Genomic DNA, 27459 nt, shown 5'->3' on the forward strand with positions numbered 1-27459 from the left:
AGCTGATGTTTATTGGGGACCACTACCCCTATGTCAGATCTTGGGGGCCTGGCCCCCCGCATTTTTCGCCTCAGCTTCATTCGTCGCTGTCGAACTCCGAAGACAGACCCTGCAGCAGGGGCAGGGACATGGAGTGCCGCTCGGGGTCCCCGGGGCCCCCTCTCTGGGCTCCTGGTGTGGGGCTTCGGGGGCTGAAGAGCCAGTTCTCTGCCAGGGTTGGGGATAGCCACAGCTTGACTCATGCCCTTGTCTTTCTGCCGCCCTGGTCCCTCCCTCTGGTCTTCTGTGCTGTACCCACCCCCTCACCAGGACCACGCTTCCATCTCGCCCTCCCCTGGCTCCCTCACTCCACCCCCCTCCCCAGGGTCCAGTGTGGAGTTATGGGTGCCCCACACACTCCTGGGCTCTACACCCCACGCCCTTTCCCTCCACCTTACCCCATCCCTCTCACCTTCATTTCCCCTAGCAGTACCTGACAGCATCTGGGGCCCCCTTCGGAAGGGGTTTCGGCCCTTGTAGGAGAATCTGGGTGGTCTGCCCTCTGGCCCTTCCTGGGGAGGTGGGGAAGGTGGGGCTGGGCCAGGTGCGGGCACGTCAGCAGCTTTGGGGACATCAGCAGGGGCTGACGTGGGCACCGGAGGTGGCATGATGCTGAGGTTGGGTCTGACCCAACTGGCCCTACGGGGCAGTGGGTCTTTGATCAGAGGCTTCTGTGGTCCCAGCACTCCCTTGGGTTGCAGTGAAAACTTGAGGCAGGAGAAGGCAATAGGCAGTGACCGCTGTAACCAGAGCAGCTGGGGCTCACGGGCTGTAGGCAGCAGCCCCAGCTGTAGCCAGGAACAGGAGAAGACCTGGTAGATGACGTAGATGCTGTGGGTGCTTTGGAGCCAGGGAAGAGTCTGCTGTAAGGTCACCTGCCCTGGTGGCAGCAGCAGGAAGGCCACCTTCTTGCGCAGGCCACCCATATGTAAGCGGATCCGGCAGGGCTGCCCATCCAATAGTCGCATTTCTTCATAGGCTATCTCTGCCCGGCCATTTGGTGAGTATTCTCTAGTGCAGTGGGCAAAGGCACCTTCAGAGCCTGCCTGCTCCAGGAGGTTCGGTAGTGGCCCCACTGGTTGTAGTGCCCGCCGGCCCTGCCGACCTGGCAGAGCCAGGCGGGTGTGGGCTGGGCGGGACTGTTTCACTAGCACACCCAGTAGGTCAAAGCAGGCTGCATCTGACAGGAAAGGTACTGCCACTACATTGGGCCCAAAGCGCTCCTCTGTAACCTGCAGGTGGCCAGTTTATAGGTCAGGGACTGAGTTAGGGTCAGAGTTAGGAGTTACCTGGTAGCCTACTCTAGCTTGACCCTCCCACTGTCACTCCACACTGTGCTCAAACTGTTGTGCTTCCTGCTTGTCTCCCAGTTCTCCCCTCTAGCAAAACCTGAATGTCTACTATGTGCCAGACTCTGCTAGATACTGGGAATGCATTAAAAAATGAGACTTTGTTCTTGTCCTGGTATAGCTCAGAGAGCAAGCTGTGGAACAGATGAGATGTGATTTAACAGCCTTTGTCTTTGATAGAAGAGGATCAAGGATAGTTTCTAGGTGGTAATGCTTTAACTTTGAAGGAATTAGCCAGGTAGGAGAATGGTCAATCCAGGCAGAGGGAACAGCCAGTGAAAAAACTTGAACTTACAAACTAAGAGGGGCATAGTCAGGAAAGTATAATTTCCTATTACTTAAGTGTAGGGTATGGAGAGGGACAAGCACACAGGAGCTTGATTATTCAAGGCCTTGTGTGTGTGCTAAGTGATGGGACTTTTATTCTGATGGGACTTTTATCCTGAGGACAATGGGAAGCCACTTGAAGGGCTCTGGTTAGGAGGGGCATAATTCAGATAGGCATTTTAGAAAGTTAATTTTGAATAGGAAGGCATAAAATAAAGAGATAGAAAAAGTCAGTTAAGAGTATTGTAAAATTCCAGGCAAGATGGGGTGAGGCCCTGAACTAAAATAATGGGGGAAGGTATTTAGGTTATAGAATTAGTAGAACTTGGTCACTTAAGGGGTGTGGGAAAAGGCATCCTCAAGGATTAGGGTTAGATGGGTGAGGTCATTAACTGAGAGTGGTTACACAGAAATAGGTTTGGAAGTCCACACCGTGTCTACAACATCTTATATACACCTTCTGCCCGAGATGCAGAGGATAGTTCTTTTAGGGATTTGAGGCCTCCTCTTTGTAATGCTAGTTCCAGTAGGCTTTCACAGATTACAGTTCCTCTTGGTTTTGTCCTTCTGGCCTTTTTGTGCTTGGTAACCCAGTTCTGGAAAATTTAATTTCATGACCAGCTGGGAAGCCCTGTAAGATCCTCTCCAGGAATTGTACTTAGATATGATCTTGACTCATCCACGATACTGTTGGCTGAGACTTCTGGCTCTGGGTTCTGCTAAGGAGCATACACAGTTTGCTCTTTGGGCCCCTTTCATGTTAGAGTCCTATTCTTAAACTGCTGTATGCTCTACTTCCCTCCGCCAGACCCCCAATCCCATATGTCTGTGCCCCTGCTGAGGGCACTGCCCACTTTACTGGCCTTCTTGGAGAATTCACCAATGGTCCCTTAAGGTTGATCTGCTTTTTGCTATGTAAAGCTGTTTTGGAAGTGCTGCCCGCCAGCGTAAGAGTGGGGGGGCATAGCTCGTTGTGTCTGGACTTTACACAAGCTGAGATAGCTTGTCACTACTGTCTTGTCACCTAGCCAAGGAAATAACTGGTGCTGTTTGTTGATCTGCATGGAAGAATTTCCTATCATTCCTTCTCCTTTGTTTCACTAAGATATGGGATATTTAACTTTTGGGTGGGGGCACAGGTCTGAAGAACAGTTGGGTTTCCAGGGGTGAGAGCCGAGCAATGGTGGGTTAGCATTTTTGTATAGAATGATCTGCCTCGTGACCGGGCAAGCATAACCATCAAATATAATCTCAGAATCCCAGCCTAGCTGCTCCTTTGGTGCCTAGGATTCTGTAAAAATGAGACGAATTGGAGTGTCTCCAGGAGAGGTCCCTCTAACAGGAGTGTGATGTTTATTACGGTCTAAATTTCTGCTAAAAGGTGCTTAAGCTGGAAACTCTGTTTCAGAATATAGACATGAATTTGCTGTGGAAGTTTATTAGGCCCTTATTCTTACCCTGAGGGCCCTAGTGGTTATCCTAAAGCAGGAAAAAGAAAGCACTCGACTCTATGCTAAGGTGAATGTGTTCTTGGCAGTCACCATCTGAGACCACTACCTGCTTCCACTGCACTTCTGGGTAGAAGTTCTGAGGACTTAGAGGCCTGCAAATTCAACTCTCCCCGGGGCAGCCCAGGAAAGTGATGGTGGAAGATGATCTTCCTGGAGCTACCTTGGCTGGTTTGAATTCTGAATAGGGAGCCCTTGAACCACATTCTGTTTTTCTACAAAGTGCCCAGTAAATCAGCTGTTCTGGAGGAGGAAACCGGGTTACTCAAAGGTGTCCTACTTCTTGAACTTGTCACATACTACCAGTGATTTATCCTGAATGTCCCTACCCTGACTTTCCTGGCAATTTTCCATTTAAATAGGACAGGGAGTTTTTCTGATACTCAGAGATGGTGTAGCTTTGTAATAGTTAAAGACCCCATTTTCTTCCCCCTAATTCTGATTGATCTAGTCCAGGACCAACCTCTAACGCTGCTGAAACTAGTTGCTCTCATTCTTGGGAGGACCTTGGCTCTTCTCTTTCTGCTTCCTTGGGAAGCTGAACTTTGTGGTGAGCTGCTACTCCATGGCAAATGGGAGCTACGTGCCATTAAGGCTGCTTTGAGTTTGGTAGGCACTGCTTTGAGATGATTGTTTTAAACTTGGTGGGCTGCTTTCTGCAAATGCTTTAAATTCACTCTCCTTCAGATAGCCTGACTGGAACCTGATCCCTAAATTCTCTAATATCAGAAATTAGTGTCCATCTAGATTTTGTGGGGTTTTCTGGACACCAGCAACTCAGAGCTGAGACCTGCCTGCTCCTGGAAATCTGTATATTTGGCTCAAAACCCAAATTTCTCATTCTGTGGAAGTTAAGCTGGAGGGAATATCTGTGAAGAGGTCAAAGGTAAAGTTCAGGTTCTTTAGAGAACGTAAAAGGCCTTTCACCATCAGCCCCTATACCTCTTCTTCCTCATTTTCACCACTAATTCTTTGAACCCTGTTCTAGAGGACTATTTGTAGTTCACTAATTTACATTTTTCTTTCTTTCTCTCTTGGCTTTTGCATATATTCTGCCTTTATCTAGTACACTGTTCACTCACACCCCGCCCCCCCCCCCGGCCCCTTGCTCATTAGGTGTTTATTAAGCACCCTTTATGTGCCAGGTATTCCTCTTCCCTCCATGTGAATAACTCCTATATGCCAAGCTAGAATGTACTCACTCCAGGAAGCCTTCCTGACCTCCTAAGTCTACCCCTGACTTAGCACTTCTCTTTTCTGCTCTCATAGCTCCCTATCCATTGTCTTTCAAGGAACCTTTCTTACTGTTTTTGCAATTGTAATTAAATTGGACACTGTGCAAAGCACTTAATGCAGTGCCTCACACATAAGCCAGCACCGAGTAAATGTTAGTTATTATTGTCTTTAGGCTTCCAACTCCTTCCAACTTATAAACTGCTCAGACCCACGTAGGTCACAGTTTGTTACTTCCTCTTTAGCCCTCTTTACCTACCTTATCTTTGATGAGGGTCCAGGTAGCATCAGCTTCATCCAGTGTCAGCAAGTGAGGGGTACCGACCAACATGATGGAGTGTGGGAGAGGTTAGGCAGGGCAGTAGCTGCTGCAGAAACCCCAAGCTGCCCATGGAGGTGAGGCCCCACGCCCTGAACTCTGACCTACTACAGCATGAGGTCATAGAGGCCCTGCTGGGTGTTGGGGCCTTGGGTGGGGAGAGGGCAGTCACTTTCATAGCCTCACTGTACCCACCACCTGAGTCCATACTCTTTAGTCACCTATTCATTCTCCTGCTTTAGGAGAGGTAGATGCAGGTATCCATTAGGGTGTGTTTGTATATGTCTTTATGTGTGTGTATGTTTGTGTGTGTGTGTGTGTGTGTGTGTGTGTGTGTGTAGTTCTTGGTCTGAGTTCTTTAAGGAAACAGTATCAGACCTTTCCTCCTTAAAGCAATTTGCTATGCTATCTTGTCAGTTGCAGATGACTTATTTGTGAGGTTGAACTGGGGTCCTGAAGGACATGGGAGAAGCATAGATCAGGACTTAAACTGAGACCAAAGCAGTGGCGCTCAACCTCGGCCATACTTTGGAATTACCTGGAAGCTTTAAAAATTACTGGTACTTGGATCCTACTCCCAGAAATTCTGGTTTAATTGGTCTGGAGTATGCCTGGGCATCAGGATTTCTAAAAGCTCTGCAGGCAATTCTCATGTGCAGCCTAGGTTGAAACGCATTATTAATGAGTGGGTTACAATTGCAGTGAGAACCAGGTGTGTGTAGGAGGATGCCATGCTGAGTGGTGACAATGTGGAGGATAAGAATCGAGTTGGGATAATGTTGCCTTAGTAACTGGAGAGAACTTTCAGGAAGCCAAAATTACGCAGCTAAATATAAGGAAATTTGTCTTCATCCTCTACTTCCTTTCCAAGGCTGCTTTGTATCTAGTGGGTACTCTTCCTTTATGGCCCTAATCTGTGTGTGGTTTTCACTTGTGTCTCCATCCAGAGATCTCAACCAGGTGTTTTGCTGGAGAAGAAGAGTGGTTTTTCCTTGGAGAAGAACCACTCTAGAGAGTCCTTCTAGTAGCTGCTTTCCCACTACACTCCTGTGTGCCCACAAAGTCTCCTTGTGTGTGGGGAGCATCCTCCCCTATCCTTGCCCAGCATGTAGAGTTATCCCACAAAGTGGGCCATTGTCTGAGGTGACTTGAGTATGGAGCACTGGGAAGGGTCCTACCGTGGTGGGAGAGAGTGTTACCAAGAAAAGTTTCTTAAAGGAGAGGTGACTGGCCCCAGGAGAGGGAGGGCCGGTCTTCCTAGAGAGCTGAGAGTTTGGGTATCAGGTCTTTGAGCAAAGGTTTGGCAAGTGAGCATGGGCCTGTGCTCCAGGAGAGGAATTAATATTCAAATATTTGTTGAAATTGAATGTGTTAGGGGCTATTCCAAACGCTTTGAATGCATTAGCTTAGTTAATCCTTTTAGTAACTTCTTGAAGTAGGAACTATCATTTCCCCATTTTACAAGTGAATTAACAGGCTCAGAGAGGTTAAATACATTAGTGCAAGGCATACAGTGAGTTAATGGAGGATCTGGGATTCAGATCTGCGTCTGCCTGATTCCAGCTTTAACCATTAACCAGTAGTTCCTTTTGGTGAAGGGAGAGATCAACACGTTCCTCCTGCTCGCCTGAGTGTGGTGGGAGGGGTGTGTGCCAGGTGGAAGTACAATGTGATGTGGTGACAAGGAAATGGGCAGGATGAGAGAAGAGCCACAACAGACCAAACTGGAAACCCCAAGCTTCCTGTTAGGTGAAACCAAGTCTCTTCCTCCTACTGCCCCTTTAACACATTTTTTGTTATTGTTGACAAGGAGAGGTCACCTGGTAGAGTACAACTGACACCTCTGTTCCCTCAGAAAGGAATTCTGAGTGAGGTAGACAGAGACAAGGACAAGAGACACAGACTTGGGGCAAAACTGACCAACAGTGCAAGGAGACAGATGCAGAGGGACAGAGACGTTGAGAGCTGTTGAGAGACAGAGGCAGAGAGTGATGCACATCTGTATCCTGAAGGGGGTCCACAATGAGAAGGGGGTGGTTGAAATAGGGGTGCAAGGATGATGAGCTGTTGGTGAAATCAGATGAGGCTCTCTTTCAGATTTTTGTTCATAGAGGGAGCTCGGAGGGGAAATTGGGTACTGTTGAACTCCTCGACCAGAAGCCCATACCTCTGTTTTCTGTCTTTTGTGGTCTGAATACCATGATTCTCTAGGCTCCCTATAAGTAAGTCTGTCTTTCCTTTCAGCTCACAGAGTCTGAGACTGAAAGTTGATGAAGGAAAGCACATGACAGCTGAGTTCTAGGTGGAGCTGATGAGCCCAAGGCCTGAGCTCTTTGGGCCATATCCTCTTCATGGGTTTTGCCACCATGGTAGCACGTTCTGGGGTCTCCCTGGGAAAAAAGGCACAGCTTACCAGCATATCTGAAGAGCGACCAGAGTGGAGAGCACGAGGGAAACAAACAGGTAGGGGCTGTTATCCAGAGAACATGCTGCTGTCTGCAAGAGCCTCCAGGGCAGTAGAGAATAGTTTGGATAGCAAAGCCCTCAGAGTGATCAAGAGCCCTAACAAGTCTCTTCACTTCTCTCAGGCTACAGGGATAATCCTACAGGTCCCTCATCGCTTATTCGAAACCTTTTGGGACGGATGTGTTTTGGAATTCAGAATTTTTCAGATTTTAGAAAGGGAATATTGTGCCTTTATGATATATAAAGGAATACCCCAGTGAGATTGAGGGCTGTGCCCTGTCATCAAACCCATCAATATTTCTGTAGCTAAATGTATGAATATTCACACTAAGTGAGAAAAATAGTACAAATATGATCATAACGGGTCAGGCCAGATTTGGGGTCAAAGTTATGAAAAAACTTGTTTCTTCAGAGATGTTTTATTTTGTAATTATAGGTAAGGGATTATGGGCTTATAATTGTTCTCGGGTGGTAGTGAGGAGTAAGAGTACCGGAAAAGCCTTCTGAACACACTGCATGCTAAGGTATGTATGCGATCTCAATCCAAAACAAAAGATAAATGTCTGCGGGGGTGGACTTTTGGCTTAGCAGTGAACAATGTACAGCTTTGGACTCAGCTGCCTTGGGAGTTGTGCACAACCATGGAGTGAAGGTGCCTTAGCAGAGAGGCTTCCTGTGGTGGGAGGGAGGCAGAACTCACTGCTTTTGAACATCGGCTGCACATGATTTCCCTTTTCACGTACCAGAGGTGAAAGACAAAAAATGGTGTGTGTGTGTATGTGTGACACATGACTGTCACGCATTTCTTTATATTTCTTTATAATAATGTTGTAATAAATATCTTACTGCATACATCTTTGTTCACATCTATTTTGTCAGGATAGATTTAATGAGGAGGAATCTCTAAGAGAATGATGTGTACATCTTAAAGACTCATCACCCATTAGGATTAGAATTTTGTCACAATTATCTGTAAAATCATTGCCTGGAGGGCTTTTTAACTTAGAGCTTCATGAAAAAGATTAGCCTTGAGAATGACTGAGCCCACACTTGGGTTGAGGAGGACTGTAGATTTCCTCCTCATCCACTTGGCTTCAGCATTAACACCTCTGAAAATCACACCGAGCTCCTGGGCTATCTCTTTAGTTCCTTGTTAATGAGGACCTGGTGAGGCCCCATGTGGCTCTGGAGATGGCATCACTTGCTTTTTCGGATCTGCAGCCCTCCTGTGTGATACCCCATGGTGCTTGGTCTAGCCGTCTGAGTGGTCCAGATTGTACTGGGCTTCAGGTCTTACTGGCTAACTCTAATACGCACGGTTATGATCATTTTCCCAGAGAGCCTGGGTCTGCCTGTGCAGCCCATAGCTTTCTCTGACCTCATAACAGTGACTCCCTGCCTTTTGTCTGAGAATATTCTCATTCTGGATTTTATGCTGGCATGAAAGATTATTTTGTGCAATGTCCTTGCAGTGTGGAGTCTTTGAGCAGAAAGTGATTCCCATGTTGGGCAATACCACGACACTTCCTGTTTAATATCTCTGTTCTCTGGAAGCCACAGCAGTGTGAAATATTCCTGTTTCATCATATTGCACCAGCATCGTGTGCTACTCGTGATGTTGGCCAGAACAAATGAGGGTTCTATTTGATGAGGATTTTATTTGAGAATTCTACATTCTGGCTCAGGATGCACAAAAGGGCAGACTGGTAAGAGACCGTAAAGACTTGACCTCAGGCAAACAGGTGAAATATTAAATACAACGATTTTCTGGGATATCAAAATTTCTTTCAGTTGGACCCCTGGCCCCTGAAGCTGCAGGCCCAGGGAGAGACGTTGTAGCCATTAACTCCCGAGACTTTGGCAGCACAGTGAGGGTAGGGGTAATAGTGATTATGCATGAGACCAAGAAGATTCTCTGAACTGAATATGTCTTAAGGATCAGGGTCTTGGACAAATTTGGGACTCAGGGGCACATTACCCAGATTCTCAGAAGGTGGGGAATAAGCCTGTTTAGCTTCTTCCCTAAGGACCGACTGAAAACAGCATCTGGCTCCAGGCATAGAAGGCTGTGATCCCAGACAGGTACCCAAGCACTTGCCTCCAGAGGCAGTGTCAGTCTTCCCAGGCTCCTGGGTCCAGGATCTGTAGAGGAGCTTTTGTGTGGGAACAGGGACAGACTTAGGTTAAAATGATGGGGCAGAGTAGGGGGAGGAGACGGAGGGTAGTTTTCTTTAGGTTAAATCGTGTGTACTGTGATCCCATGATAATTCCCTGGGTCCTTTTCTTATTTTCTCTGCATGGTAACATGTGGTAGCCTGTCTCCTGCCTCCTCCCAGGCAGAACGCATGACTAGGCCAGTCTACATATGCCAGTGGTACCCACAGTAGAGCCTTCACAGCAAGTACCTGTTGAGTGATTATCACAGTCACAGGCAGACCATGGGACAAAGATGACATAATCCATACCTCCAGACCCCAGGCTCCTCTGAATGTCCCCCCACTTCCACCCCCAGCCTCCGTTGTTTTCACTCCCTACTAGAACTGGCTTTTTCTGAATGAGAAGGTTTCTAGGAGCTGGTCACTGATCTGCTTGGTGCGGGCCCCGTAGATGAGCGGGTTGAGGGCAGATGGTAGCAGCAAATAGTTGTTAGGAAGAAGGATGTGCATGGGCTTTGGGATGGTGTGACGACCAAAGAGGCGCGTGAGGTATGAGAGGAGACCAGGCACGTAGAAGGCCAGAATGACACAGATGTGGGAACTCCGTGTACCAAAGGCCTTGGCATGGGCTTCCCGGGTAGGCAGCCGCAGCACAGCGTGGGCAATGAGCCCATAAGAGCCTGTGATGCCTAGAATATCTATACACCTGACACGGCCAATGAAAGCACCAGCCCATACAAGTTGCTGGCCCGAGTGTTACCCCGACCAGCTCCACCACCGCCAAGTGTGCACAGTAGGCGTGGTCTGTGGTCTTGGCTCAGAAGTGCCCAAATCGTGCAACCAGCAGAGGGAAAGGCACAACTGCTACAGCTTTCAGTGCCAGTGCCAGGGCTGCATAGCCCACACGGGCTCTGGTGACTAGGATGGGGTAGTGCAGTGGACGCTCTACTGCCACAGCACGATCACAGGCCATGGCCAACAGTACACCAGATTCCACGGCCATCAGCGCATGAACAAAGAACATCTGGACCAGGCAGGCAATGTATGGCACAGGCTGGGGCCCAAGCCACAGCACAGCCAACAGCCCTGGAGCTATAGATGTGGTTAAACCCAGGTCTGTGGCTGCCAGCGTGGCCAGGAGCAGAAACATGGGCTTGTGCAGTGTGGAGTCTATCTCCACCACTGCCAGCAGTGCTCTATTGCCCAGCAGGGAAAGCAGATACATGGGCCCAAAGACCAGTGTCAGCCAGGCCTCGGCAACCCCTAACTCTGGAATTCCAGTCAGTATGAAGAAGGTTGGTCATAAGAAGGTGGAGTTGGACTGTGGAGCTTCTGCCATCCTGTGGAGTCAAAGCTTTAGGGCTCATGGGGGCATCACTCCTGATAGGGGAAGGACAAAGGGAGAGATGTGGGGGGTGTGGCAGTGGCATAGATCCATCCAGGTATGTGTAGGAGTGGTGCAGGGCTGGGAGGATTGCAGTGTTATAACCTTTGATTGGGGTTTTGGATGGATAATCCAGGTCACAACCCTAGCTAGGATGGGAGAATCCTTGTTCCTGAAAGTCCATGAGTATTGCAGGGAGAGTAATGAGAGACAGTGGTAGTGAAGTGTGGTGTCACTGCTGCAGTGGCTAGTATAGCTGGAGCCCTCCATTTGGAGCTCAGCTGAGAGTGGAGCGGGGATGAGTGTTTTTCTTCCTAAGGGTCCAAGTAGAGTCAATTTCAGTCTTGTAGATGGGGAGAAGGCCAGTGCTGGGTGGGGATCAGGCCTCAGGCTGGTTTTGTCCCTGACTGTGTATCCTTAAGCAGAACTCCTGGGCCTCAGCTTCCTCAGCTCTACAGTGGGGGTGAGCACAATGATCTTAAGTGTTGCCAGCTTTAACATTCTGGGCACCAACCCCACAAGAAGAAAGAAGGAGAGTAGAGAGAAAGGGAGAAACAGGAGGAGGAGGCAGATGGGACCTGGAGTGAAGGCTGATGTGACAGAGAAAACCTGGTGGGTTTTTGGGGTGTGGGATGCGTATTTTATTCTTAACTTGATGCTGAAGTAGTGAACTTGAACGTGGGCTGGAGAGTTGATGCTGGGCCTGGGAAGCAATGGAGAAAGAGATGGCAGCAAAAAAAAGGAACTTCTCTGTCTTCTTTCCTTCTTCACGAACCAGAAGGGAGTTACCCTCGAGTTTCATTCCTGGGGTGCCAGAGGCAGAACAGGTGACAGAAGGGGAGGAGATGGCACTCAACCCAGAGTAGCAGCCAGAAGAGGAAGAATCATCTCTGGTGTTGGAGGAGGCAGGATGAGTAGAACCGATTCCTCCCAGAATCTAGCCCATGGCAGAAACTTAATGAAGGTTGGATGGATAAATGAAAGAGGAAGAAAGCACCAGCAGAAGACTTGACTGGGGAAAGAGCCTAAGCACCGTGTGTTTGCAGCTTCTCTTCACCTTGACAAATGCCTGTGGGGCCCTTTCACCCACTTCCCTCAGGACCCTTACCCCTCCCACCTGGGCCACATTAACTCTTCCCTGTTCTGCCTCTGCTAGCCTGGGTAACTCAGGAAGTAGAGTAAGGAGGCAGAGATGGGGGCAACAAGGAAAGAGACTGACATTTGGCGGTGGAAAGATCTGGGTTAGAGGAACACTTCCTCTGGGAGGTCTTTGCTGACTTCCTGAAGTCTGGAGAGAAGACCTTGCTTTCTTTATTCTTTAATAGCATCAATTCCCCTCTGTTGTAATTACTTGTCTCTCTCTCCCCCACTAGACTGAAAGAGTTACAGGCAGTGCTTATTAGCCTCAGTATTACCACTGCTTATCACAATGCCTGGTAGTTAGTTGTCTATAAATAAATATTTATTGCTCTTAATTGTGGGACAAAATTGCTGGCCCAAACAGCCACGCAAACAGCATTTGCTAACAGGGGCTCCTACAGTTTCAGAAGCCTTCAGTATCCATGGAAATGAAAAAGAGTTATTCACCATCATCCACATGTCCACTGAGTAAAATTCTTTCTGCTATAATGAGACATATTCTAAAAATCACCACACTATGTGAGATAATATAATGAAACCACAGGGCCTATGGGAAAAATGAGAGTAGGGGCACAACATTAATAACTTCATCAGTGACACATTTAAAAAAGGATGAGAACCTAATAAAAATGGTAGTACCATTTTACACATGTTAAGTGGTTAGAATATAACCTGTGGGATGAGTAAAAGCAGTTCTAAGGGTGAATGTTACAGCAATAAATGCCTACATTAAGAAGCAAGAAAGATTCCCAAATAAACAACCTCACCCTACGCCTTAAGGAATGTAGGCAAGAAGAAACTGAGCCCAAAGTTAGCAGAAGAAAGGAAATAATAAAGATTAGAGCAGAAATAAATGAAATAGAGAACAGGAAAATGATAGAAAATATTAACCAAACTAAGAGTTGATTCTTTAAAACGATAAACAAAATTAATAAATCCTTAGCTAGACTAACCAAGGAAAAAAGAGAAAGAGACCAAATCAACAAAATTATAAATAAAAAGGAGACATTAGAATGGATATCACAGAAATTCGAAGGATCATAAGATGCTACTGTGAATGACTGTACACCAACTAACTGTACAACCTAGAAGAAATGGAAAAATTCTTAGAAACATACAATTTACAGTTCAAGACTGAATCAGAAAAAAGTAGAAAATCTGAATAGACCAATGACTAGTAAGGAGATTGAATCAGTAATCAAATTCTCCCAATGAAGAAAAGTCCAGGACCGGATGGCTTCACTGGTAAAATTTTACCAAATATTTAAAGAATTAACCTCCAGCCTTCTCAAGCTCTTTGAAAAAAGAGCTTGAATTTGAGTTTCTTTGAAACTCAAAGTGTTTGAGTTTCTTTGAAAAAAATTGAAGAGGAGGGAACACTCCCAAACTCATTTTACAAGGCCAGTATTCTCCTGATAACAAAACCAGAAAAGGACACTGCTAGAAAAGAAAACTACAGGCCAATATCCCTGATAAATACAGATGCAAAAATTCTCAATGAAATACGGCAAACCAAATTCAAACTATTCTCAAACTATTCCAAAATACTGCAAGGTAAGGAATGCTTCTGAACTCATTCTATGAGGCCAGCATCACCCTGATATCAAAAACAGACAAAGATATTTAAAAAAAAAAAGAATTACAGGTCAATATCCCTGATGCACGTAAGTGCAAAAATCCTCAGCAAAATATTAGCAACAAATTTAACAATACATTAAAAGTATCATAAACCATGATCAAGTGGGATTTATCCCTGGGATGCAAGGATGGTTTAACATACACAAATCAATCAATGTGATACATCATGTTAATAGAATGAAAAAAAGAATCACATGATCATCTCAATAGATGCAAACAAAGCATATGACAAAACTCAACATCTATTCATGATAAAAACTCAACAAATTAGGCATAGAAGGAACATATCTCAACATAAAAAAGGCCATATACGATAAGCCCACATCTAACTTCATACTCAGTGGGGAAAGGTTGAAAGTTTTTCCTCTAAGATCAGGAACAAGACAGTGGTGCCCACTCTCAGCACTCCTATTTAACACAGTACTAGAGGACTTCCCTGGTGGTCCAGTGGTTAAGACTCCGCACTTCCAATGCAGGCGGTGCGGGTTTGATCCCTGGTCAGGGAACTAAGATCCCACATGCTGAGTGGTGTGGCTAAAAAACAAAACAAAACAAATAACAAAAAAAACCACCCCCACATATCACTAGAAGTCCTAACTAGAGCAATCAGGCAAGAAAAAGAAATAAATAGGTATCTGAATTGGAAAGGAAGAAGTAAAATGGCCTCTATTTTTAGGTGACATAGTTTTATATATAGAAAATCCTGAAGACTCAATCAAAAGACTATTAGATCTAATCAATGAATTCAATAAGGTTACAGGATACAAAATTAACATGCAAAATTCAGTAGCATTTTTATACACTAATGACAAATTTTCTGAAAAAGAAATAAATGATTCCAAATCATTTACAATAGAATCAAAAACAATAAAATAATTAGGAATAAATGTAGCTAAGGAGACGAAAGATCTCTATTCTGAAAGCTATAATACATTGATGAAAGAAATCGAACAAGACACAGGTAAGTGGGAAGGGTATCTTGTGTTAATGGACTGGAAGAATTAATTTTGTTAAAATGTCACTACTACCAAAAACCATCTATAGATTCAAATGCAATCCCTATCAAGATTCCAATAGTATTTTTTTCACTGTAGTAGAAAAAGGTACTCCTAAAATTTATACGGAACCACAAAAGACCATGAATAGCCAAAGAAATCATGAGAAAGAAGAACATAAGCTATACTCTAAAGCCACAGTTATCAAAACAGTATGGTACTGGAAGAAAAACAGACAAATAGACCAATGGAACAGAACTGAGAGCCCAGGAATAAACACAAGCATACACAGTCAACTAATATTTGACAAGGGAGCCAAGAATACTTGATGGAGAAAAGAGAGTCTTTTCAATAAATAGTGCTGGGATAATTGGATATTCACATGTAAAAGAATGAAACTGGATCCATATCTTACACCACTCACAAAAATTAGCTCAAAATAGATTAAAAACTTCAGTGAATGAACCCGAAATTATGGAACTCCTAGAAGAAAACATAGAAATAAAGTTTCTTGGCATAGATCTTGGTAATATTTTTCTTTGGATATGACACCTAAAGCACAGGCAACAAAATAAAAAATAAACAAGTAGAACTACATCAAACTAAAAAGTTCTGCACAGCAAAAGAAACCATCAACAAAATGAAAAGACAATCTATGGAATGGGAAAAAAATCTTTGCAAGCCATGTATCTGATAAGGGGCTAATATCCAAAATACATAAAGAACTCATACAACCCAATAGCATAAAACCAAATAACCCAATAAAAAAATGGGCAAAGGACCTGAATAGACATTTCTTCAAAGAATATGTGTGAAAGGCCCATAAGTACATGAAAAGATGTTCAACATCACTAGTAATTAGGGAAATGCAAATTAAAACCAGAATGAGCTATCACTTCATGCCTGCTAGAATGGCCATCATTAAAAGACAAGAGAATACAAATGCCAGCATGGATGTGGAGAAAAGGAGAACATGTGTGCACCACTGGTGGGACTATAAATTGATACAGCTACTATGGGAAGTAGTATGAAGGATCCGCAAAAGATTAAAAATAGAACTACCATATGATCCAGCAATTCCACTTCTGGGAAACAGATTACTCTTGAGCAACATGGATTTGAACTGCATGGGTACACTTATACGTGAATTTTTTTTCAGTAAATACATGCTACAGTACTACATAATCCACAGTTGGCTGAATCCATGGATATGGAGGGCCAAATGTAAAGTTTATGTGGATTTTCGACTGTTTGGGGTTTGGGGGGTCTGTGGCCCTATTACCTGCATTGTTCATGGGTCAAGTGTATACCCAAAGGAAATGAAAACACTAACTCCAAAAGATATCTGCAACCCCATGTTCATAGCAGCATTATTTACAGTAGCCAACACAGGGAAGTAACCTAAATGTCTATTGATGGATAAAGAAGTTGTGGTATATATATGAGGAAATCCTACCATTTGTGACAACATGGTTAGACTTTGATGGCATTATGCTAAGTAAAATAACACAGACAGAGAAAGGCAAAGACTGTATGATCTCATTTAAATATGTGGAATCTAAAAAAAAAAAAAAGAAGATGAAGAAAGGAAAAACCCCTAAACTCATAGGAAAAGAGATTAGACTTTTGGTTACCTGAGGAAGAGGGTGGAGGGAGGAGAAATTGGAGAAAGGTGGTCAAAAGGTACAAACTTTCAGTTATAAGATAAATTATTACTAGGGATGTAATGTAAAACATGATGACTATAGCGAATATTGCTGTATGATATAGGAAAGTTGTTAAGAGAGAAAATCCTATGAGTTCTTATCACAAGGAGAAAAATTTTTTCCTTTCTTTTCTTTTTATTGTATCTGTATGAGAAGATGGATATTAGCCAAACCTATTTGGTACTCATTTCACAATATATGTAAATCAAATCATCATGCTGTATGCCTTAAACTTATACAGTCATGTATATCAGTTATTTCTCAATAAAACTGGAAAAAAATTGCTTAGGTTTGTTTTATAGTTCCTAATAAGGTCTATCTTGGTAATTGTCCATGGGTGCTTGATTTAAAAAGATGTATGGTCACTTGTTGTTAGGTGGTCTTCAATATATGTCAACCAGATCCTGTTGGTTGATTATGTTGGTCAGTTCTCCTATATCCTTGTTCATTTTCTATCTAGTAGTTCTATCAGTTGCAGAGACAGAAGAACTTCAACACTGAGGGGGTTTTGAAGTACTGAATTATAATTGTGATTTGTCTATTTTTCTTTTCAGTTAGTTCAGTTTATGCTTAATGTGTTTTGAGGCTTTGTTGTTTGGTGTATACATGCTTAGGATATATCTTCCTGGCGAATTGATGCTTTTATTATTATGTAATGTGTCTCTTTGTCACTAGCAATTTTTTTTGCTTTGTAGTCTACTTCATCTGCTATTGATATAGCCACTCCTGCTTTTTTGATGAATGTTTGTATAATATATATATATATATATATATATACATATATATATATAGTTGTTATTGTTGTTCATCATTGTTTGTTTGCTCTTTAGTTTTTCTAGGTCCTTGTTAAACATTTCTTGTATTGTCTCTATTCTATTTCTAAGATTTTGTATCATCTTTACTATCATTACTCTGAATATTTTTTCAGGTAGACTGCCTATTTCCTCTTCATTTGTTTGTTCTGGTGGCTTTTTACCTTGCTCCTTCATCTGCTGTGTGTTTCTCTGTCTTCTCATTTTGCTTAACTTACTGTGTTTGGGGTCTCCATTTTGCAGGCTGCAGGTTTGTAGTTCCCATTGTTTTCGGTGTCTGTCCCCAGTTGTTAAGGTTGGTTCAGTGGGTTGTGTAGGCTTCCTGGTGGAGGGGACTGCTGCCTGTGTTCTGGTGGATGAGGCTGGATCTTGTCTTTCTGGTGGGCAGGACCACATCCTGTGGTGTGTTTTGGGATGTCTGTGAACTTATTATGATTTTAGGCAGCCTCTCTGCTAATGGGTGGGATTGTGTTCCTGTCTTGCTAGTTGTTTGGCATCAGGTGTCCAGCACTGGAGTTTGCTGGTGTTTGAGTGGAGCTGGGTCTTAGCGTTGAGATGGAAATCTCTGGGAGAGTTCTCGCTGATTGATATTATGTGGGGCTGGGAGGTCTCTGGTGGTCCAATGTCCTGAACTCAGCTACCCCATCTCAGAGGCTCACACCTGACATCCAGCTGGAGCATCAAAACCCTCTCAGCCACACTCCTAGTCGTTACAGGAATTCCAGTGTCTCCCTTCTCTTTTCTCTCCTGACAAATAATAATAACTCTCCTGGGCCTCAGGTTCTCCTGAACGTATCAATGATCAGTAGCACAAGACGATATCTGGTCTTCCTAATGCAGCGCCACCTGCAACAGCAACTTCTTCCAGCTCCTCCCAGAGGGAGCTTTAAATACACAGAAGGAGACTCTCTATAGAAACACCTATTTTTTTCTTTTTTTTAAAGACATTCTATTTTTTTAAAAGTTTCTGAATACTCTTTTAAAATTATTTATTTATTTATTTATTATTTATTTTATTTTTCAAGATGTTGGGGGTAGGAGTTTATTAATTAATTAATTTATTTTTGCTGTGTTGGGTCTTCGTTTCTGTGCGAGGGCTTTCTCTAGTTGTGGCAAGCAGGGGCCACTCTTCATCGCGGTGCGCGGGCCTCTCACTATCGTGGCCTCTCTTGTTGCGGAGCACAGGCTCCAGACGCGCGGGCTCAGTAGTTGTGGCTCACGGGCCTAGTTGCTCCGCGGCATGTGGGACCCTCCCAGCCCAGGGCTCGAACCCGTGTCCCCTGCATTAGCAGGCAGATTCTCAACCACTGTGCCACCAGGGAAGCCCTATCATTTTTTTAAAAAGGAATTCTTTAATAGGAATTGTCTCCATCTCATGGTTGCCGGAAGAATTTTATGCACCACCGTCTCCTATTGTCCCTCAGAGGACAGGAGGGCCAACTTCAACACCACTTGCCTAATGACACTAATAATCTCAATGTCCTTATATATTGATAATAATTATAGTAATAATCATGAAATTAAAAGCTCAAATATTTTGAACACTTGCAATATACCAGTGTTTGTTCATGATAACATTTAATTTTCATAAGAGCCTTCTGTGGATGATTATAAAAAATGAGTTTTAAAAAAGATCTAACAGAAAGAATATAATTCATAGGAACATGGTACGTATTGTCAAGGAATATTTTCAAACATCTGGTCTACTCTGTTGGTCTGTAGGAGTGCTTTCTCTACCTTTGTTATGCTTTCCCAGCTGCAAACCCAGAAAGAACTCAAATAAGAGTCTGTTAGTTGGACAAAATTCAGGTCTTAATTCCTCAGCTAGGCTTCTCTAGATCAATGCAAACAGCTGACATAATTATGAGAAGCTTGACTCAAACTGGAGCACATGGGGATAGATACTACCAACTTGTTGTAGGGATTTGTAAGGATGTAGGGACCAACACACCAGTTGTCATTCCTCACAGTAACTAGCACAATTTTTGCACATCCAGGGGCTCAGTGAACATCCCCTTACTTACAAGACTGAAGTGACTAAGTCAAGAGTTGACAGTGTCTACAGTGCATCTCTAGTTTCATAGAAGCAGGGCACAAACAGATATGCCATGTACATAAGGGTGGCTCTCTGCTGTGGTTGTAAGGAGAGAAGTTAAGAGGACCACAGGTTCTCACAGAATTGTCAAGCCCAGTGCAGGTGGTTCAAGGAATGGGACACAGTGGTCCTAAGATAGGCTTTGGGGTGAATCTACATGTAGATAAAGGGGATGGAGGAACAGGATAACTCAAAGAGCCCAGTCTTGAAGGGCAGACACAACTCTGCTGTGAAGTTCCCATAGCGTTAAAAAACATACTTAGTAGAGATCTTTGAACACTGTCTTGAGTGGATAGAATGAAGTAGCATAAACTGAAGGCATTTTAAGTTGGTGGAGTATAAATGTACAAACTTCCAGTTATAAATAAGTATCAAAGATGCAATGTCCAGCATGATGACTATAATTAACGCTGCTGTAAGGTATATTTGAAAGTTGCTAAGAGAGTAGATCCTAAAAATTCTCATCACAGGAAAAAAGCATTTTTCTTTTTCGTCTTTTTGGTACCTATATGAGATGTTGGATAGTAACGAAACTCTTGTGGTAGTCATTTCACAACATACGTATAACTTAAACTTATAAGTGCTGTAGGTCAATTATATCTCAATAAAACTGAAAGAAAAAATAAAATAAATAAAATGCTGGGATACAGATGTTTTCTCAGTTTAACTGAGATCTGTGAAGAATCACGGTGCTACAGTAGGCTGACTGTGATCCAACTGTCCTGGAAGGGGTGCACTAAGAACATGAGAAGGGGGGAGAAGTGACCTACTAAGGCCACTTACTTTACTCCCCGGGTTTGCAGGTTAGTCACATTTGCATGAGGAACACAGACCCTTTTGAGAAAGAAGATCTGAAACCACTGAACACTGCTATCCAGGATCAGAGCAGATTTAAATCAAGATGCAGTGGCAAGAGAGAGCAACAAGTTCCCAGGAATTAAATTATCTGGAGGAAAAAGGGAGTCTATGCTGGTGACCAATGCCCATAACAAACACCAAAATATTGCTGAGGGAACAAAACTACGTTTTCCACAGTGGAGTTTGGGGGCCTCTTAGTACATAGTCATCTGATACTCTACTGTGCTTCGCGATATATTCTAAGCATACGGGTGTTAAGGATGAGAGCTGTGACCTCAGAGGCGGACTATGGAACCTCAAGGCTGTGTAGCCAGGGAGTCTATAAACAGGATGACGTTACTGCAAGGCGTAGAGAAACGCTTCGTTGCTGACATGTCAATATTGCCGCCCTGTGGCTATAAGTAGGAATAGCAATACTTTAGTTCTCAACCTCCGCTTGTTTCTGAAAGGGGACTGACAACTCTGAAAAACAGGCGTTCCAACACTCAGGGGGAGTGGTAGTGAGTAGCTTCAAGAAGAAAATACTGTACTTCCTGCTCATAAGCATGTGGGGAGCTGAATGGTTAATTTAAAAGATAAAAGGGATATAATTTATTCTCTGGTTTCCTTTTTTTTTTCCTGTTTTCCTTTTTTTCAGTGACATTTAAAAACAATGTCAAATCAATAGCATGAATCAGGTATTCACAAGGGTATATTGTATTCTTATAGTTAATAAGATGTTATATTAGCAGTATTTTGCTAAGGACTGATGTAATAACAACATTTATTTATTTCTTCATCTGCGCAACCAAAATTTAGTTATTGAGTGCTTTACGTGTGATTAGCACAGTAGTGATTAGCATAGATGTTACCAAGAGGTAAACTACTTTCAGAGAGATTATGGTCAAAATAGCCCACGAATTATCATTATTCCCAATTTTGCAGGCTAGGCAACTGAGTAAAAAGATAAAATTCTAGTGGTCATTCAACTAACAGGGACAAGGATGAAGAGAGATAAATTAGGCATATTTGCTACGAAATCTACTTTTCCTATTATATTGTCTAGGGATTGAGCTACACTTTTTGACTTCTATTAGATAGATTTGTAGTTTTCTGAAGTTTTTCATGGTCCAGATTATAGATAGCAAAGGCAGTGCACATCAAAACCCATCATATATTGAATTAGTAAATACACGTAAAGTTAGTTACTACAATAAAAATATCACAGGAACTTAGCACAGTATACGTTTACTTCTCATCCACATCCTGATTTCAGTGCATGCGGGCTTTGCTTCACGTCAACATTTAGGGACCCATGCTTCTATCATATGTGGGTATTCCACATTACCCTCTGAGACCTCCACAGGTCCTTTGGAATCTGGCTGTCACACGACGAATGGAGAGAAAGTGCAGGATCTTGTGGGATGTTTCAGGGGCCAATCTGGGAAAGATCTACATCGTTTTCTCTATCATTCCATTGACCAGAATCCTCACATAAATCTAGCTGCCTAGAGGAGAGGCCAGGTGACTAAATATTTATTTCTTAAGAGAAATGACATAAGAGAGACTCTCACATGTAAAACGTTCATAACCTCTTCCCAAGTGAGACTACCCAAACTCTCATGTAGTCACTGTATGCAGCACAGAGTCCAAGATCTCCGGGAGTGTGTGGTCATCTCCATCCTGATGTGCTTCCTCTTGGACCAATCATTCTCCTTCTCCCACTGCATATTTAATGGTGGAGCAGAAACTGGGTACCAACCATTAAGAGTCCCAGTTGAAAGTGAAGCATGGAATACATTTAGCAGGAACTTTTCAATAGTAATGCTGGAATACTTTGGGGGCAGGCAACACAACATTTTAATCTCCTGACAGTTGGGGAAGATCCCTGACTAGACACTGGTTTTGTTCTCTGGGACAATGTCTCCTGGCCATTGTTTTCTATATCCCCTTGTTCTGCTTTTAGGCGGTTGTGCCTTCTTCAATGTCCCCAATGACATTAAATGAAGCAGGCATTGGAGCATGTGACTTCTTTTGCAGGTACCATATTTGCAGCCTGTTTCCTGCTTATAAAATATTAGAATCAATAACTATTTCAATTCTTTATCAAAAGCTTTCTTTAAAAGCCAAGCTCATGTTTCTTTGGCAATGAACCCCCTCAAATACCTAACAGGTTTCTGATATATTAGTATTAGGTCAATTCCATGTGCTAGAATCACAGTGTAGTGTAAAAGCACCCGACAATTAGCACTTTTTTTTTTTTTTTTGGGTTCGCGGGCCTCTCACTGTTGTGGCCTCTCCTGTTGTGGAGCACAGGCTCCGGACACGCAGGCTCAGCAGCCATGGCTCACAGGCCCCGCTCTGCGGCATGTGGGATCTTCCCGGACCGGGGCACGAACCCGTGTCCCCTGCATCGGCAGGCAGACTCTCAACCACTGCACCACCAGGGAAGCCCCGGTTACGTATGTTTTATATGTGAGGGTCTCTCATGTAATTTCTCTTAAGAAATAAATATTTAGTCACCTGGTCTCTCCAGCTAGATTTATGTGAAGTTTCTGGCCAACGGAATGATAGAGAAAATGATGTAAATCTCTCCCAGATTCAGCCCCTACATCCTCCTACAAAATCTTGCACATTCTCTTCCTTCACTTGCCTGACAGATTCAGAAGAACCAGTGGCAGAATCTGTAAGGGACAAGAACATGAAGGAGCCAACTAATGAAAGAAACATGGGTCTCTAAATGCGGATGTGAAACAAAGCCCACATTCATTGGAATGGTATGTGGATGAGAAGTCAACTTTTATTACATCGTTACTGTGATATCTTTGTGGTAGAAACTAACTTTACTTGCATTGAATAATTCAATATATGTTGGGTTGTGTAGGGCTCTGCCTTTGTTATTCACAATCTGGAGCCTGAAAAACTTCAGAAAACTACAAAACTATCCAGTTGAAGTCTAACTATGCAGCTCACTCCTTGAAAATGTAATAGGAAAAATAGATTTATGTAGCAAATGTGCCTAATGTCTCACTCTTGACTCTGGTCACTATTAATTAAATGATCATTAGTAATTTATCTTTTTGCTCAATTGCCTAATCGGCAAGATTGGGAATAATGATAATTCATGGGCTATTTTGAACATAATCTCTTTGAAAGTAGTTTACTTCTTGGTAACTACCTATGCTAACCACTACCATGCTAATCACACATAAAGCACTCGATAACTAATTTTTGGTTGAAAAATGAAGAAATGAAGAAATGTTACTATTATATATAGTCCTTAGTCAAACATTGCTAATGTAACATCTTATAAAATACTGAGATATACTCTATCCTTATGAATACTTGACTCATGTCATTGATTTGATGTTGACTCTTCAATGTCAATGGAGAAAAGAAAATCAGAGTATAAACTGTTATATATCTTTTATTTTTTAAATTAATCATTAAAATCCCCACGTGCCTTATGATCATGAAGTACACTATTTTCTTTTTTAAGCTATCCCCGGACCCTCCGCTAGCGTTGGAGATCCCAGGAGTTTTCTGATTTCAAAGTTGTCAGTTTCCTTTCAAACACCAAGCAGAAGTTAACTGGAATCACTTCAGTATTGTTATTCTGGTTAATAGCCACGAGGAGGCACTGTTGAGTTGCCAACAATGAAGCATTTATTTACTCCTGGCAGTAATGCCCTGCTGTTTAGACCCCCTGACTGCCAGTCTTGATGTCCCACACTAGGCCTCTGAGGTCACAGCTCCCATCGTTAACACCCATATGCTTAGAATATATCTGAAGCGTATCAGATGACTATGTACCAAGAGGCTCCCAAACTCTACTTTATGATATGTGGAATACACAGTTTTATTTCCTCAACAATATTTAGGTCTTTGTTTTGAGCATTGGTCACCAGGATAGATTTCTTTTTCCTCTAGATATTTAATTCCCAGGTAACCTGTTGCTCTCTCTTGTTACTGGGTCTGGATTTAAATCTGCTCTGTTCCTGAATACTGTTCAGTGGTTTCAGATCTTTTTTCTCAAAAGAATCTGTGTTGCTCATGCAAATTTCTCATGCAAATTCAACAAACCTGCAAACCAGGGAGTGAGGTGGTAGGTCCCACCTTCCCCTTCTTTTGTTCTTAATACACCTTCTTCCAGTATAGTTGGACCACAGTCAGACTATAATAGCAAAGTGACTCTTAACAGATTTTCTCAGTTAAATTGACAAAACATCTACAGTCTACTAATTTCAAATGCATTAATTAATACTAAATCTAGCCAACCAAGACTGTGCTTATAGGACTTTTTTTTTTTTTTGTGGTACGCGGGCCTCTCACTGCTGTGGCCTCTCCCGTTGCGGAGCACAGGCTCCGGATGCGCAGGCTCAGCGGCCATGGCTCACGGGCCCAGCCGCTCCGCAGCATGTGGGATCTTCCGGGACAGGGGCATGAACCCATGTCCCCTGCATCGTCAGGCAGACTCTCAACCACTGCGCCACCAGGGAAGCCCCAAAGTATCATTTTTTTCAGTTCACTTCCTCTCTTAGTTTACATTACTATTACTTTAGCCCTATTCTCTGTATATTCCTTGCTCATTCTACCTTAAATTTCAGCCAGGGTCCCATTTCCAATTAGAAGCCAACTTCAAGTTTTTGCAGCTCCTAGAATACCCAAAGAAATCAATTATCCTATCTAGTTGACATACTCAAATGAGAATGACTTTATATTATGTCAGCAATCATTCTGTTTCATTCTGCCCTGAAGCTTACCCTAACCAGAACCACAGGGCGTGAGGTTTCACTGAGTCCTCAAGCCCAGAGAAAGCCCTCTTAACTCTTCAGGCTTTATAGTTTTCTAAATGAAACGCTCTGACCAAGTTAAGGGCTGAGTCCCTAAAGACCCCCAAGCAATGGGGTCATCTGGAGCTGGAGACCTCACTTCATACCAGTGACTGTATAGTAGGATTGGATTTAGTAAGTTAAATCTACATGCACCAGAAGTAACAACCACACTAGAAATACATGTGTTTGTTTGTTGTCAAACCTTTTTACGTTTCAGAAGCTGCAAAGATTTTCACAACAGGTTTTTTTTAGTTATTTTATTGGTAAGGATACTGAAGCTCAAAGAGCTCTAAGTGACATTCTCACGTACATCTTCCAGTCAAGGCCAGAGCCTGAATTTAAACCTGTATCTCATGACTCATTGTGCGTTTCTCTTCCCACTATATCCTGCTTGGTTTTCATGAAATTCATCATTTTTATAGTCATGAACTTCAGCTTCTGACATGTGAATGAAGAGAATCCCCATGAGAAAGAAAAGTATTTAAGGTAGTTACTGGGGCCACTTTTTCAAACCTTTTTCTCACCTTAGGAATTTTGTAGTATCAGTGGGGTTTAAATGTGAGAATTTTTTTTTTTTTTTTTTTTTGCGGTATGCGGGCTTCTCACTGTTGTGGCCTCTCCCGTTGCGGAGCACAGGCTCCGGACGCGCAGGCCCCGGACGCGCAGGCCCAGTGGCCATGGCTCACGGGCCCAGCTGCTCCGCGGCACGTGGGATCCTCCCGGACCAGGGCACGAACCTGTGTCCCCTGCATCGGCAGGCAGACTCTCAACCACTGCGCCACCAGGGAAGCCCTAAATGTGAGAATTTTTGTTGTACTTTTCCTGTGGCATAAAATAGAGTGATTATTCTGGAATCTTTGAGCTCTGCCTTCTAATGTGGTGTACATTATGACTAATGAGGAAAATGTAGTAGAGGATTACACGTAGAGGATTTTAACAAAAATATTCCAGTGTTTTACTTCTGTTTTGATCTTATCATTCCACTGAATGATCATGGAAGATCCTCTTGGGGTTAAATATCAAGAGCTTTTAGGGTTAAGCATCCTAAGTGCCTGCTGTCTTATCTGCTTTGTCCTGACCCCATAGATTACAGGGTTAAGGGCAGGGGGAAAAAACCACATATAGATTGGCCAGAGTATGTGGATATAATGAGGAATATGTGGCCAAAGCAGTGTGTCATGAAGGAGAAGAGTGCTGGCAGGTAGAAGGCCAACATTAAGCAGACATGGAATCCAAATGTCCTGAGTGCCTTGAGGCGGGCATCCCAGGACGGGAGGTAGAAGCCTGCTCTGAGGATTTGGACATAGGAAAATCCAATCACAGAAAGGTCAATATATCCCATGGAAAAAGCAATCAAGCCATAGGTAACACTGACCTTAATACTGGCACAAGCCAACTTTGCCAAACCCAGGGGTTCACCATAGGTGTGGGGGATGATCTGGGCATCACAGAAAGGAAGGCTTAGGATAAGGACTCTAAAAGGAGACACAAACACCAAAGTCCGGACTATGATGATTACACCCAGGACGGCTATTACCTTATTGGTGAGAATCATGCCATATCTCAGGAGGTTGCAGATGGCCATGTATCGGTCTATGGCCATGACTGTCAGCACCGCAGACTCCAGGCCAGTGCATATATGGATTGTGTACATCTGTGTGATGCAAGCGCCAAACACAATCTCCCTGAGATTGAACCAGAAAACACCCAGCATCTTGGGGATGGTGGCTGTAGACAGGCCAAGGTCAGTGAAGGCCAACATGGCCAGGAAGTAAAACATAGGCTGGTGGAGGCTGCGTTCAGTCTGGATCACAAACAGGATGGTGACATTTCCCACAAGGGTTATTAGATACACTGCAAAGAAGGGGGAGCCAATCCAGATGTTCACATTTTGCAGCCCTGGAATCCCTATCAGAAGGAAGGAAGAAGGATGGAACTGTATATTGTTGGGGCACAGCATATCTGTGGGAATTGGTTATAGACGCATTTTTTTGCAGGAGTTTTCTTGCTTCCAGCGAGAGAACATAACCTCTTTCAGAGCATGTTGCCTAGTTTCTGGAGGAATAGAAAATCTATTCTTTAATTCCATAGTACAGCAGAGGAGACCTAGAGAGTGAATATGAGCCAGAGTTAAAAAGACACTCTCACTTCAAAGTATTTGCCTCACCTACATAGAAAACCATGTAGAAATTTTCCAAAAACAGTAATTCTGCACTTCACTTCTTATGTCTTTTTTCCCTTCAGTCTCTAAGGAAGAACCTACATATGGCTATAAAATAACAAATATTTATTAATTATATCTGTTAATCATGATGTAAAGCCTAAACAAGATGGTGTGTGTGTGTGTGTGTGTGTGTGTGTGTGTGTGTGTGTGTGTGTAAAATCACAGGACTTAGATTGAGGTGGATGGTTTAGGGGAATGATACATTCTTGCAAAATAGTCCTGAAAATTAAGAAGATGGTATGTGGATGAAGAAACAACAAGTTCCTACTATATAGCATGGAGAACTATATTTAATATCCTGTCATAAACCATAATGGAAAAGAATATGAAAAAGAATATATATATGTGTAACTGAGTCACTTTGCTGTACAGCAGAAATTAACACAACATGGTAAA

General features: G+C 43.2%; 1 protein-coding gene and 1 pseudogene across 2 annotated transcripts; both read right to left on the minus strand.

The window, feature by feature from the left end:
• Positions 1-8: 8 nt before the first annotated feature.
• On the minus strand, positions 9-8075 carry LOC308621200 (uncharacterized protein C11orf42). Its single transcript, XM_081241458.1, has 3 exons — positions 4716-8075; positions 473-1271; positions 9-207 (listed from the first exon to the last, which is right to left on the minus strand). Exons 1-3 carry the CDS (start codon positions 4785-4787, stop codon positions 77-79), a joined length of 1002 nt encoding a protein of 333 aa, XP_081097584.1. The 5' UTR covers positions 4788-8075; the 3' UTR covers positions 9-76.
• Positions 8076-9775: 1700 nt separating this feature from the next.
• Positions 9776-26799, minus strand: LOC308620783 (olfactory receptor 52E5-like; annotated as a pseudogene). The gene is made up of 3 exons: positions 25824-26799; positions 25657-25661; positions 9776-10737 (listed from the first exon to the last, which is right to left on the minus strand). The product of its transcript is annotated as an olfactory receptor 52E5-like (transcript).
• Positions 26800-27459: the final 660 nt, after the last annotated feature.

Source organism: Mesoplodon bidens (genome assembly GCF_964165515.1).
Source record: "Mesoplodon bidens genome assembly, chromosome: 7".
NCBI lineage: Eukaryota > Metazoa > Chordata > Mammalia > Artiodactyla > Ziphiidae > Mesoplodon > Mesoplodon bidens.